At 36.5% G+C, this 14,094-nt stretch overlaps 2 protein-coding genes across 2 annotated transcripts; one reads left to right on the top strand and one right to left on the bottom strand.

Annotated features, from left to right (window-relative positions):
- Window positions 1-1,306: 1,306 nt before the first annotated feature.
- On the bottom strand, window positions 1,307-1,876 carry LOC121757821 (probable inactive purple acid phosphatase 29). Its single transcript, XM_042153297.1, has 3 exons — window positions 1,844-1,876; window positions 1,646-1,739; window positions 1,307-1,572 (listed from the first exon to the last, which is right to left on the bottom strand). The coding sequence occupies exons 1-3, from the start codon at window positions 1,874-1,876 to the stop codon at window positions 1,307-1,309; spliced, it is 393 nt and encodes a 130-aa protein (XP_042009231.1).
- A 227-nt stretch (window positions 1,877-2,103) lies between these two features.
- On the top strand, window positions 2,104-13,838 carry LOC121758631 (squamous cell carcinoma antigen recognized by T-cells 3-like). Its single transcript, XM_042154009.1, has 16 exons — window positions 2,104-2,401; window positions 2,658-2,791; window positions 4,199-4,256; window positions 4,813-5,028; window positions 5,571-5,843; window positions 7,460-7,594; window positions 7,684-7,809; window positions 8,517-8,561; window positions 8,844-8,951; window positions 10,059-10,201; window positions 10,303-10,426; window positions 11,236-11,310; window positions 12,052-12,420; window positions 12,504-12,596; window positions 12,948-13,107; window positions 13,408-13,838. The coding sequence occupies exons 1-16, from the start codon at window positions 2,171-2,173 to the stop codon at window positions 13,641-13,643; spliced, it is 2,526 nt and encodes an 841-aa protein (XP_042009943.1). The 5' UTR covers window positions 2,104-2,170; the 3' UTR covers window positions 13,644-13,838.
- The last annotated feature ends 256 nt before the right edge of the window (window positions 13,839-14,094 follow it).

Below are 14,094 nucleotides of genomic sequence, written 5' to 3' on the forward strand. Positions count from 1 at the left end.
CCAGAGGACCCAGCCCGCTTACGTTTTAGCGTCATTCATGCAAGAACCGTCAATGGCGATGAGAGGTTACTGAGAGGGGTGTGGGAATTAAGTGGTGTGGAGGGAAGTGTAGAGTAGAATTGTGAATTATTTGAAAAAGGTTCAAATACCCGCCGAGACCCCAAGTTTTTATCTCACAGAATACGTAATGGTTGCACACTATGTCACATCGCTGGCCAACCAACCCATCAATTACATCAGGCACAGTAACCGCGACAACATGCAGGCCAAGGTTCATGTCAGAGATTGCATTGGACTGACCGAAATACCCTTTTAGGGCTAAGGGGCAGTATAGTCACAAAAAACACGATATGTGATTACGTTTAAGGTTATGGTTGTCTGACAATATTTTTTTGTTATGGGCCTGCAATGTCACAAATGGAAACATTAGGGACTTTTGACGTAGTTCACTCATATAAGCACAGGAACTGTCATTGATAATGCATCCTTGTTTTTGGGTGAAGACGAGATGTTTTAGAATTGAGATGAAAAATATAAGAATTGGGGTAAAATTATTACTAGGGATAGTTAAGTTAGTTCATAAATATTATAGGGAAAATAATAAGAGAAAAACTCAAAAATCACTTGTTCTGAAAAATTTGTATGTCTCGATCCCATATTTCGAAAGGTTAATGAATTTCATGTCAAATTTCGAAAGGTCAGCGAAATTAATCATTTTTTCGAAATCTCCCGTTTTTACTTCGATTCCTCTTTAAAAAAAATATGTGTGAGTAAGATAGAGCTGGGCTAGTGTTGTTTTTCAGAATTGGGGGTAAAAATATTATTGGGATAGTTTGGTCAATTCATAATTGTTGTGATAGAAATAATAAGAAAAAAAGATAAAAGAAAGAGAAAAACTCAAAAATCTACTCCCTCCGTCCCCGATTAGGAGTCGTTGTTTGACTCGGCACGGGTTTTAAGGAAGTGTTTGAATAGTTGGTGCAGTAAATGGAGGTAGGTAGTGAAATGTGGGACCTCTTTGACTTTTGGTATAATAAATTTAATTAAATCAATTCAATGTTCAATTTTAATTTTACAAATGCAGATTCACTGCCTCAATCAATTCAATTAAATTTAATGGTGTAGTGATTAACTAAATTCCATAATTAAATTTGTCTTACCAAAATTAAATGAAAAAAAAGGTGCAAAATCCAATTTCATGCCAAAAATTGAATCGAAAACCACTCACAAATTCACTGTTAACTTGCACTCTAATTTCACATCAGCAAGTTGCACTGTAATTGCAAAATTAAATCAAAAAACAATGTCACAAATTCAAACTCCTCCCAAAAATAGAGAGGGAAAAAGCCAATTTCATTCCATCGACGACGTGAGCTCCGCCTGGATTCAGCTGTGACAGCGTGTTCTCCATCCCCACTATATGCGTCATCACACCTTCCCTCGACAGAGTCGACTCCTGGTCGTGATTCCCCAGCACCGCCGCCCACGGGATGCCGGAGTTAACTGCAGGACCAAACGCCTGGTTCATTGACTTCACCGCGTCGCTCGCATCGAATCCGAATATGTTATCCCCTGCAACCAACAGCTAATTTCAGCAAATCTGTCGGCAAAATCAAAAGCAGCAAGGGTTAATTAAGTAACAGACCGGTGAAGACGATGAGATTCGGCTTCTCGGCGAGGATCAAGCGGCGGATGAAGGAGGTGGTGTTGAGATCGGAGCAGCTGGAGGCCTGGCGGAGCTCACGTCGTCGATGAATCCAGGAGGGGGAGAGGATTCATGAGAGAGGGTCGACAGTGAGAGAGGGTCGAGAGTGAGTGAGTTTAATCGAGAATGAGGGGTTGCATTTTCTTTTTTTTTTAGTGTAAATAATGGCATTCTTTGTAAATTTTGCTAAACATTAAGGGTAATTTTGATGTCCAAAAATGGTAAGTGGTAGAGTGACTCTTAATGGGGGACATCCCGAAAAGGAAATTAGCGACTCTTATTCGGGGACGGAGGGAGTATAATTCTGAAAAATCCTGGTTCCACGGTCCCATATTCCGAAATGTCAACCCAAATTTCAAAAGGTCAGCGGATTTAATCCTTTTTCCGATATCTCTCAGTAAAAACAGACAATTTATAGATACTGCTACTCTGAAAATTTCCTCCTGAAGCTTCAATTTTGAGAAAATGGCGGATTCTGAAACCCTAGTTACTGCTCCATCTAATAGCCTAGAAGAAGACAGCAACGCTAACGATGTTTTGATGCCCGACGCTAAGAACGCTACTGAAGGCTCCGACTCCGACTCAGAATCCGAATCGGACTCCGACTCTGAAGATGACTCCCAGGCGAAGGCTCAAATTGAAGCACTAGAAACACAGCTCTACAATAATCCATCGGATTACGATACTCATGTCCAAGTAAACATCCTTTCCTGCCGACAACAAGCATGAACATATATACTTTCACGCATTTTGTGTGCTTAGATTTTTGTGAATATGTGTTCTAGCTTTTCTGTCTGTAAGCTAGAGTTACGCCACGGGGTTTGTTGCAATTGATTGGTGCATATCTATCATTTTGATGGACCGAGATTTTTTTAGCCTTCAAATTTGGTCACTCAATCCGGTATGAAGGATAAATATGCTGATTTTCAGTTTATCTATGTGAATCTTAAAGTATATCAAAGCTCTGCGGAAGCAAGGGGAGTTAGAGAAGCTGAGTCAAGCAAGGGAAGCAATGAGTTCGTTATTCCCACTGACTCCTGATATGTGGCGCGAATGGGCTAAAGATCAAACTACTATTAGCACCTCGTGAGTTTTTTTATCTCTTTTTTTTGTTGTTGCTTGTTTTGGATCCCTGTCTCAATATTGCAATTTGTCTGATTACTCTGGTCACTCTAAAATCTAAAATTGAACTGGTCTCCTGAATAATTTATAAGGTATAGCTATAGAAAGAAACCAATAGTGTTTTGGCTTACTGAACTAGGAATCGACAAGTTGATATGTTTTAGGTCTGAACATTGCCTAATGCAATCGTTCATAATTTTTTGGCCATCTGATCTTGTGCTGGCACTCAATGCTTCTATTGCATATATTCTTTCTGATAGTTGGTATGGTATAGTTTCTTTGGCTACATGATTTTTTTGGTGTTAGAAATATTTGCGTACCAAGGTAATTAATACATGGTGTAGGGACAAAGCAAGTATGGTTTATCATTTCACTAAAGTGGATGTGTTTTTGTATTATAGCATGATTTTTTTGGTGTTAGAAATATTTGCATGCCAAGATAATTGATACATGATGTAGGGCAAAGCATGTATGGTTTATCATTTCACAAAAGTGGATGTGTTTTTAAAGTATAGAATATGAGCAAAAAAATTCGATTTCAAATAATAAACAATTGGAGTTATGTACATTATATACTCCCTGTGTGGCGCAAAATAGTGCACACCCAAGTGTCACACGAGTTTTAATAAATGTGAGCTAGTGTGTTTTGTGAGTTGAGAAAGAGCCGCAGTTTGCTGTTTTTTATGTACTCCCTCCGTCCTTTAAAAATAGCAAATATTTCCATTTTGGGCCGTCCCTTAAAATTATGCACTTCAAATGAGGTGGGACCTATTCTCCACTAACAATCATTCAATCACTTTTTCTTTCTATTTCTCTCTTTTTTATATCAATTGTGCATTAAAACCGGTGTCATTTCAAAGGTTATTATTTTTAATAGATGAAGGGAGTATCAGTTTATATCGATACTGATGGACCATAAAATGGCAAAATGTGCAATATTTTGTGGAAGAGTATAACTTAAATATTCTCCTATAGGAAATAGTTGTTTTCCCTCTCCTTGTGGATATTGTAATTTTCTTGATTACGCCACACTTTTTTACTCACTGTTGAGTAATTTAGCTAATATCTTGATATTGCTTGTATTCTGTTGTTGATGATCAGATAAATGTAATATTATGATAGAAGTTGGATGTACACAATTTTCTGACCAATGATATGGGCAATCTAAATTTTAGCTATTTTTACAATGAGTGATAAATGATTGCTCTGTACCAGAGTATATGAAATTGCATCCTCTCTTTCCTTTTCCCCTCTCCCTCTCTGCTCATGTATTTTTTTGTACACTTGAATCTTGATTACCGTATGTTATATGTTGTGACTATTGTTGGACATACTGTCACATTATTATGTGATAAAATTATCTTTTTGCAGGCTAGAAGCACTCCCTCAGATCGAAAAGCTGTATGAACGAGGAGTGTCTGATTATATGGTATGCTCGTATACATTATACCTGAAAGCCTAAATAAAGGTTACAGTTTTCTAATCACCATGATAATCAGATTAGATTCTGTTCACAAGTGAAAAATATTTCCACTTTTTTATGTACTTCCTTTGGTTATTGGTGCTCACAAGCTTCAAAGTGTGACTTTTAAGAATATCAAGCTGAAAAACATAAAATATTACTCTCTCCGTCCCACCCTAAGTGGTGCATTTGCTTTTCGACACAGGATTTTATGTAGTGTTGTTTTGTGAGTTAAGTGGAGAGAATAAACAAAGAGAACAGAAAAAATAGGCAGAGTGATAGTTTCTATTTTCAGAAATGTGTCATTTAGGGTGGGATATCCCAAAAAGGAAAATGTGTCACTTAGGATGGGACGGAGGGAGTATAACAGTGAAGGAGATCTTATGGAAATTGAACTGTTTCACTTAAAAGATGCTCTCTATATATTTGTACATGTGTATAGTCATGTGCATTTCTTTAAAAGTATTTTGCAGTTTGCTATCTAGTACTGTAATAAAGAGTTGACTGATGCTTCTTTGTGCAGTCTGTTGACCTTTGGTGTGACTACTTAAATTTTGTACAAGAACATGATCCTTCTGTCAAAGAATGTTCTGCTGTGGGCATCTCGAAAGCAAGAAATCTGTTTGAGCGTGCACTTACTGCTGCTGGCTTGCACGTTGATGGAGGTCACCACATATGGGAACTGTACAGGGAATTTGAACAAGCGATAATTTTTACCATTGATGAAACTGACTCTGCGGTTAGAGACTGTTATTCATTGCCTGCAACAATTTAATGAGTTTTCTGTAAATAATGTTCTCCCTGTGGCAGTGGTACTTATAACTGCACTGTATGTGTCGTTTGTATCTAATTGGTCACTTTGTTGTATTAGAATTGCCTGTTCTTTTGTCACCCTTGTCTACTCAGAGGCTACTAATGGATATTGGGGACAAGGAGTCAATTTAGTTATAGGGCTAGTTATTTCATCTTCTATGCAGGGAGACAAGCTTCTCTTGATATAGATGCTGATGCAGTATAATTTTTCGATTGGCTGTTCCTTAAAACAATCATATGTTTGGTAATCAAAAGATTCCCCATTTTATTGTCAGAAGTTACTTTGCTAATTTCAGTCTAACGACTTTGATCAGATCTTATGAAATCTGTGTATGCGCTTATTTTTATAAGCTCTTTCAGCCAGTTTTTGTTTATAATCAGAAATAATATGTTCTTTCTTCTTACCTGGTATGTGACTTTTGACTTTGTATAAGTTTCCGCAGCTAACAGTGGTTGCTTATTTTGCAGGCAAAAGAAAAGCAGATCCAGCGCGTGCGAAATTTATTTCATCGCCAGTTGTCTATTCCCCATACCGACCTAAAATCAACACTTGCTGCTTACCAGGCCTGGGAAGCTGACCAGGGGCGTCTCAGTAATGCTAACGATGAAGAGTTGGATGACCTTCCATCTCATGTTGTCTCTGTATATCAAAAGGCATTGGAGATGCTGAATGACCGTGCTCATCAAGAAGAAAAGATTTCCAAGAGCAATACAGATTCTGAAAAACTTCAAGATTTCATGGTACTTACACTATAAAACTCTCTTCTCTCTATTAGAAGGAAATAATCTATTCTTTAAACATGAAGAACACTCATCAACCAGTTAAGAGTTCTGAAGTTGTGCTTGTTCAAAAGATGAGAGATTTATATTTTGGTCACGTTGTAGGTTGATGCAAAATGAGATTCACTTACAGAAATATTGTGCTGGTGCTGAAAAGTTGTCTAAGGTGCAAATTAAAAACCATTGAGTGCTACTTGTTATAGGACTTTACCTTATTGGTCTGCATAGTTATGTTTGTTATTTTTTAATTGACCTGCAGCACTTCTCCTCTTTCTTGAAATAATATTCGCTTCACAAAATGAACATAAATAAGGGAATAAATCTTGTTGTCTTAAGAGTCTTAGACTCTTAGCTGTGTGGCCATTACTATAAGATGTCCTTCTATCTCTAGTAGTTGCCCTTCATAGTCCTTTTCTTTTTGTAGATTGACTTTGTTACTAGGAGTTGCTGTTAGCATGATTTGAAAGTCATACATTATAAGATAAAGGGATCTAGGTGTCAGGATCATAAGCTCTTCACATTTTATTTTAATTTTTGCAAAAAGAAAAAAATGGCTTATTTGCCTTTTCAAGTTCAAACTTCAAACAGACATTTATCCACTCGTTGAGGCAGTAGCTTAATTCTCCTGGTGATTTTAGTTGTCCATCAGCACTTCATATCTTGATGAAATATTTGTAGAATCTAGATGGTAACTATACAGCTGTTTTAATTTCATATTTTATTCCCAGTTCCAATACCCAGTGCCTAGAATTTCAGGCTATTTTATGTTGTTCTGTTGGTTTTTGTGTATTATTCTTTATAATTTTTTAAAATCGGAAATTTATATGTTTAATGTTGTTTTGACCTGATTTATAGGACTCTATGAAAATATGTTTGTAGTATCTCGAGTATCTTCTGTTATATGGTGGGGTCAACTTTCAGTTTGTGGCTAGGCTGAAATGAATAATTTAGCATTGGTTCCGACTTCCGACATGGTGATAAAGGATTTATGGTTGAGGTTATAGGGCTGAAAGAAGTTTTTGCAAGTGTGTATATTGAGTAAGAATTAATTGAAGCACATGTTATGAGTGTTAAGCCGGCTATAGAACTTTGGACAAAAAGGTATCTGAATGTAAAAAAACAAATTAGGTCTTCAGGTTTATATACAAGGACTTCAGCTTTAGTTGTTCACCTTTGTGCTCTTCCCAGTAACGTATTTTTCAGAACAAATAAGGTTGTATTCTGACTGGAGGTTTTGATTTGAGGAGATGAATCAGGGAAAGAGCTGAATGGGTCTGTTTTAAGTTGGCATCAGATGCCCCAAATAGTGGTAACAAATTAGAGCCGGGTTTCAAATGTAGAATGCACTTATTTAAATGGTTCCATTCAATAAAGTTGTTTATGTGAATATCTTACCATATTACAAATCCTACTAACTGACTCAAAGTTTTGTTTTCACATCTATCATGTTGAAAACTGAAAGTGTTCTAATTCTGATCATAAAATGACCAATTCTCATCACTGGTTAAAGACAGACGTGTATTGTTTAATATTTGTAGACTAGTTTCAGATTATTAATGAATTTCATACTTCTGCAGGCTTACTTGAAATTTGAGCACTCATCTGGTGATCCAGCACGTATACAGATCTTGTATGAACGAGCTATAGCTGTGTTTCCTGTATCAGCTGATCTATGGCTTGACTATACACAGTATCTGGATAAAACATTCAAGGTTCTGTACTTCATTTTATGTAGTTGTGTTTGCTCACATTTATGTTTTCTGAGATTACAATCAATGACATTTGAACTAATGCATTGCAGACTGCCAGAATTGTGAGGGACAGTTATTATAGGGCCACAAGGAACTGTCCTTGGGTGGGTGAATTGTGGGTTCGATACTTGCTTGCCCTGGAGCGTAGTCATGCTTCTGAGGAAGAGTTATCCACAGTATGTATCTATTCTAGTTCTTCAATGAGTCTGACACCTAATAAATGATTTTTAACTCTTTTGTGCCTAAGATTTCTTGTTCAATGTTGTAGGTGCATTTTTAATGCACTGCTTAAGTTGACATTAAAAAGTCGTCCTTCTGGTTTCTTTTTTTTTGTGGGGGGGGGGGGGGTGGGAAGGGGTGGGGGAGGGAGAGAAAATATTTCTTGGAGAATCTCACTCAATTCCATAAGGTCCATAACTGTGTTGTAGTTTCACAAGATTGGAAATCAACAATTCAACTCTGTTATCTTAGACTAGTTTCTTTATGCTACAAAAGGAATGTAGAAATCCAAGAAAACTGTATTGATAACTAAGGCATCATGTGTCAGAGACTCAGAGGTATCATACTGATATAGTAAACACATTTTTGAGTTAACTAGTAACTCTAAATCTATGGATTTCTGATATGACACTGCAAACTTGTTGCATGTGCCGTTTCAAGTTCTTGAGTTAACATGCAAAGAGATCAGATGCATGTTTAAGGTTTAAATTGATTCTGTCTGCTCCTATTATTTGAAGAGTTTTATTTCTCTTCCATTATTTAAGTGAACTACATTTTGTTTCCAATGTGGTGTGTAATCTCTAGATCTTCTTTTCTTGCTATTCCTATGCTCCCCTCCCCTCCTTTTCTATTGTGTGCAACATCTTATTTCTCATTATTTCAGGTATTTGAACGATCACTGCTGTGCACTTTTTCAGGATATGATGAGGTACAAAATTTTAGCATATGATTGATTGTTCTGAAAATATGCATTTCAAGTATTGGGAGAGTTACTGAACATGCTTACTGTCTGTGTCTCTTCTGAATAATTTGTTCTTAACCCGAAGTGGTGGGCTTTGACCTGTGTTTTCTTGTATTTTTTTTAGCTGCACATGTAGTTCTAAGATATGTAGGGTCTCATGAATTTTAGACTTATATACCTGAAGCATCGAGGTCAACTGATTGCTGTTTTCTTCGATATTTCTGACTTTGCCTGCACTTTCTGTTTCAGTATCTAAATGTATTCCTCACAAGAGTAGATGGGTTAAGGCGGAGAATGTCTTCATCTACAGCTGTGAAGGCTGAAGTGGACTATGCAATTATAAGGGATATATTTCAGGTTTTATATTGTGGACTTATTTAAGTGTTTTACTGACTACTGCCTTGAGTTCCTAGATCTCTAATTAGTAGACATGTTGACGGTCTAATTTTTTCCCTCTATTGATGTAACTAGTCAATGTATCTGAAGTAGATTGACAGCTGCACACTTGCTTTGTTCTGTTGTTACATTTTGACAAATACTCCCTCTGTCCCACCTTAAGCAACTTGCATTCCTTTTTGGGACGTCCCCCCACCTAAAATGAGTCATTTCCATTTTTAGCAAAAAATAACACCTTCCCTCTGTCTTACTTTATTCTCTCTTCACTTCTCTATTTTATTCTCTCTTTACTTTTCTACTTTGTTCTCTCTCATACTTTACTATCTCTCTCTCTCCACTTAACTCTTGAAATATCATTTTCTTAATCCCGTGCCCAAAAGAAACGCCTCGCTTAGGATAGAGGGAGTACTAGTTTGTTGGTATTCCTATTGTTGGAACTATTGATATCTTAACTTATCTCACACAAGCACAGCAACAGCTAGATGCATATGCCTTTCTTTATGATGTGTAAAAATGAGCCAGAGGACTTTGAACAACACCTTATCACCTCTGAAATCTCTAGATTGAAAGGGTTCACAGGTTTAAAATAGGAGCTTCATTCATATTTTATTTACTGCTTCTTGTGCATTAGTCAGGCTGGTTGCTAATTGGTAGTTTTGCAACAATAAGCTACTTAACATGGATCCATTAAATCTATGTCCTATATCACGATTGTTGATTGAAATTGTTTAATTACTTCCTGATCTTGTCTTCTATGAGAAATCAAATTATGTGGCAAGGCTATGCAATAGTTATTGTTTAGTTCTATGATTATTTATAATTTTTGAAGCCCTAGGCTTAAAACATATGAGTTGCACACTATCATGCTCTCATTTCATGTTTTGCTTTATTGATTTTGATGTGTGTATGTATGTGCTGAAGCAGTATGAAAGTGTAAAAAAGATGTACTACTTAATGGTATCAGTCTATTTTATGTCAACTGACTATATTGGCAAAGTGTTTGCCTTTTACTTTTGAAATCTATTAACCCCTGTGTATATAACTTTTTTTTTTGTGTTTGGATCTTAGCGTGCATCAGATTACCTATCCCCACATCTCAAAAACACAGAAAGCTTACTTCGCTTGCACAGTTATTGGGCTCGACTGGAGTTGAAGTATGGAAAAGATTTGACCGTGGCTCGTGGTGTTTGGGAGAGCTTGCTTAAAATATGGTGTTCCCTATATTCTTGCTCTTTTTTGGTTGATTCTTTGATATGTTTATTGTTATAAACAGAGTTATTAAGCTATATTTTTCTGCTCTATTATTTTCTAGTGGGTCTATGGTGGAAGCTTGGCAAGCTTATATAGCATGGGAGATTGAGACGGGCAATACAAAAGAAGGCAGATCCCTTTACAAGAGATGCTATAGTAAGAGATTCCCTGGAACAGGCTCAGAGGTATAATTTTGGGTTGACTATTGTTGTAGTTGGTTAGAAGGGCTAACCCTTACCTTTGATTTCTCTTGGTGGGTAACGGGAGCTGGTTGATGAAAAATTTCCTCTTTAAGTGTCTTCTACCTCTCTTTGGAGTCACCATGTTATCTTGTATCCCACTTGAAAAAAAAAGAAAAATGATTTTTCGCAGGGGATGTTTCTGCTTATTGCTCTCCATAACATCTTCAATGTTCAAACTTGTTTCTGAAATTCTTAAAGACAGTATTCACTTTTCTAAAGTTTGTCATAGTCAGCTTACTGCCTTTTGTTATTATATGCTGCAGATGATTAATTTGTTTGAAGAATAGGAAACCCTTCTTTGTTTTTCAAAGCTTTTTAGGCTAGAATTGTATTGTATGTACTTTGTGTGGAAATCTGATGCAATTTGTGCTTCTTCAGTGATAATTGATAAAGCCAATTAAATTAGTGAATTGCTTGATAGGTATGAACCAGACAACATTATTTGGATGCTTGAGTGATAAGATGCATATAAAATATTTTCCCAGTTAGTGCACCATTGATGTTGCGGAACTCAACCAGCCCATGCATTCCAATCTTTCTTTTTGTCCTTTTAGATAATGGTGATTTCCCTTCTTCGACTATGCCTCATAAGAGTCAACCCTCACATGAATTGATTGTATCTAATACCTCCTTGGACTTGACTGATCTCACTTTGTATTGGTTCAGAGTCTTCTTGATGTTTTCAGTTGAGATACATGTGATGCCTTTGGATTAGATGATACATTCATTTCCTAAAAAACAGAATCATTCAGGATATTTGCCATTCATGGCTGCTCTTTGAGAGAGAATATGGATCACTTGAAGAGTTTGATATTGCTGTTCAAAAGGTAATTTTCTGTCGAAATTTTGTTTCCAATATGCCTTACCTTCTGTTCACTACTTAAGACTACATTTTTAGGCAATACTCGCAATATATAGCCCCTTTACTTCTTAAAGTTTTTCTTTTTACTTGTTATAATTGGCGCCTTACTGACTTGTGCTGCTTTATTGCCGATATATATGCAAATTATTGTGATGAATGATAGGCAGGTCATTTTTTTAACTGTGTATCTTCTGCATCATTTTAATTAGTCAAAGAGGCACATTACATTCCACAAACTTAAATTGGGATGTGTTCATAGAATTTATATGGTGCCAGATTGTGCCCTAATTGTCTATGTAGGATTGTGGATCAGTACATTTATTAGTAGCATTACGTTGAACTGTCACTAAACATAATTAATGGGTCAATATTGTAATTATTAATTACCATATCATATGTTTGCCAACTAAAATAGGAAGCCTGTGTGTGACCCATATATAAAACTTTAGAGTTGCTGGAGAAAGTGAGTAAGAAGTCTCTTGTATTGATGCCCATTTGATTTTGTCCTGAACTACACATTATTAACCATAGTGTACCTTTTGTTATAGTTAGACATGATTATATGAACAATACTTTCTGAAATAATTTGGGATACCTGCAATTTAGATGTTCAGGCTCTTCATATTAGATACTTTGAATTTTTGATATTTTATTATTTTACAGTATCCCTTTTGATTATTCTTTCCATCCAATGTTATTGTTGCAGGTGTCTCCTCGCCTTCAAGAATTGCAGCTGTTTAGGTTACAACAGGAGAGCAAAAATGTCATTCCTGCTGCAAATGAGAGAGAAAATCCATCCAAGAAAAGTGCCCGGGAAAAGAGGAAGCTAACTTCACATTCAGTAGAAGAACAGCCACCAGCTAAGCATCACAAAAGTGTTGCTCAGGACTCCAGTAAAAAAATTCAGAATGATAAAGGTCAGCCAGGGAAATCAGCTGAGCCAAGTGAAGCTGCTGAGTTAAAAAACAAAAATGCTGACCATCCTAAGAACCAGGAAATACAGGATAAATCCTCTAAAAAATCTATTCAATTTAATGATCAATGCACTGCCTTTGTTTCCAATCTGAATCTCCAGGCATGTTGTCTCTTTCTAAGACTTTCTTTTGTAACTAATAATCTTTAAATAATGGATAAAGATATTCATTACAATACCTGTAGGCAACTGTTGATGATCTGCATAATTTCTTTGCTGATGCTGGTGGAGTTGTTGCCGTTCGATTACTAAAGGACAAATTTACCAGGAAATCAAGAGTAAGTGCTGAGTATTTTATCCCATTGGGGCAGTAATTAATATGTATAATTCACATATAGGGGGTTTCAATATTTGTCTTCCAAGGTTTGCGACTTTTTGTTGTTAATGTTTCTATTGGTTACATTGTTCCTTAAAAAATTCTCTATGACCAGCTCTGACAAGAATAAAGTCTTGGAGATGCCATTTTCTTAGAAAGTAAAAAGGAAATTGATTAGATTAATCTTGATGTTGCTCAGTAGTACAATGTAGTGGTTGAGACCCTAAAATCTCTGTTCATTTAGAGTTTGATCTTGGGATTTGCATTATATAATCCTGTTAGTCCTATTATTTACACCTATTTCTTCGTGAAGGGGTTGGCATATGTGGATTTCTCGGACGATGCACACCTTGCAGCAGCTTTACAAAAGAACAAAAAAATCTTTATGGGCAAGAAGTTAAGCATTTTGAAATCAGATCCTAAGCAAGGCAGGAAGAAAGAAGTTGCTGGGCGTAGTGGCAGAGCAGAACATGGTAAGTTAATGCGTCAGCATGTCTATCTTCAAAATTTGTATTGGTCATCCTGTCAGACGCTAGGTAGTTACTAGCTGCTGTAATTTTGTAAAATGTTCTCATCCAAAAACAAAAAACGAGTCCAAGGTGATAGTCATGTCAGGCTCGACTAAAATGGTTGTGTAGTGGAAGATTTCCTTTGCCTGACTGATCCCTCATCCGATCTGTATTGGCTTAGATAGTTTCGTATCAGCTTGACTATGACATTTTCTGCTTTACTGAAATTCGCTATATTTGATTCATATTGCTGTTGCGCTGCAGGAAGAACAGACACACGAGAGACTCCCAAGGGGAAAATGGACATTCAGCCACAATCTCCCACTTCTGGGCATGGTGATGTTCAGCTTAAGGGGAGGAACACATTTGCAGTACCAAGAAATGTGAAACCTCTCGGTTGGAGCAGTCGAAGCACACCACCATCTGATACAGCTAGTGAACAGGAGGCCGATAACCCCAAATCTAATGATGAGTTCAGGAAGATGCTAATGAAATCATGAAGGTCAACTAAGCCACTGGCTATGCTACTTGATGATCTTTTTCTAATTGGGCACACGTCGATAATCTTTATTAGTATGATATCAAGCAGTGTTTCTTCACTCATATATCAGTTTGACAAGTCTTTTCTAATGGTTGTCAAGATCGTAATTTTTCAAGAGGGATACACATTTATGGCTCGTTAGACACGGTTGAAATGCGTTGGTCGTACACCCTACTAGTTTTGTTTGATAACTGATGCAGGGAATTTATGAACTAAGGTCTACTCGTCACTTCACTATACAATATAGGAAGCTAACGAGTACAACACCTCCAAAAGCAAAGCCCTCATACAAGACACAAGGGAATGTTATTAGTATATATACCAACTTTTATTTGATAAATACCTTGTTCTAAACGGAGTAGTATTTTTCAAACTGTGAATATAAGTCGTGGAAGTTTAATTATGATCAC

Source organism: Salvia splendens, chromosome 12, assembly GCF_004379255.2.
Source record: "Salvia splendens isolate huo1 chromosome 12, SspV2, whole genome shotgun sequence".
Lineage (NCBI taxonomy): Eukaryota > Viridiplantae > Streptophyta > Magnoliopsida > Lamiales > Lamiaceae > Salvia > Salvia splendens.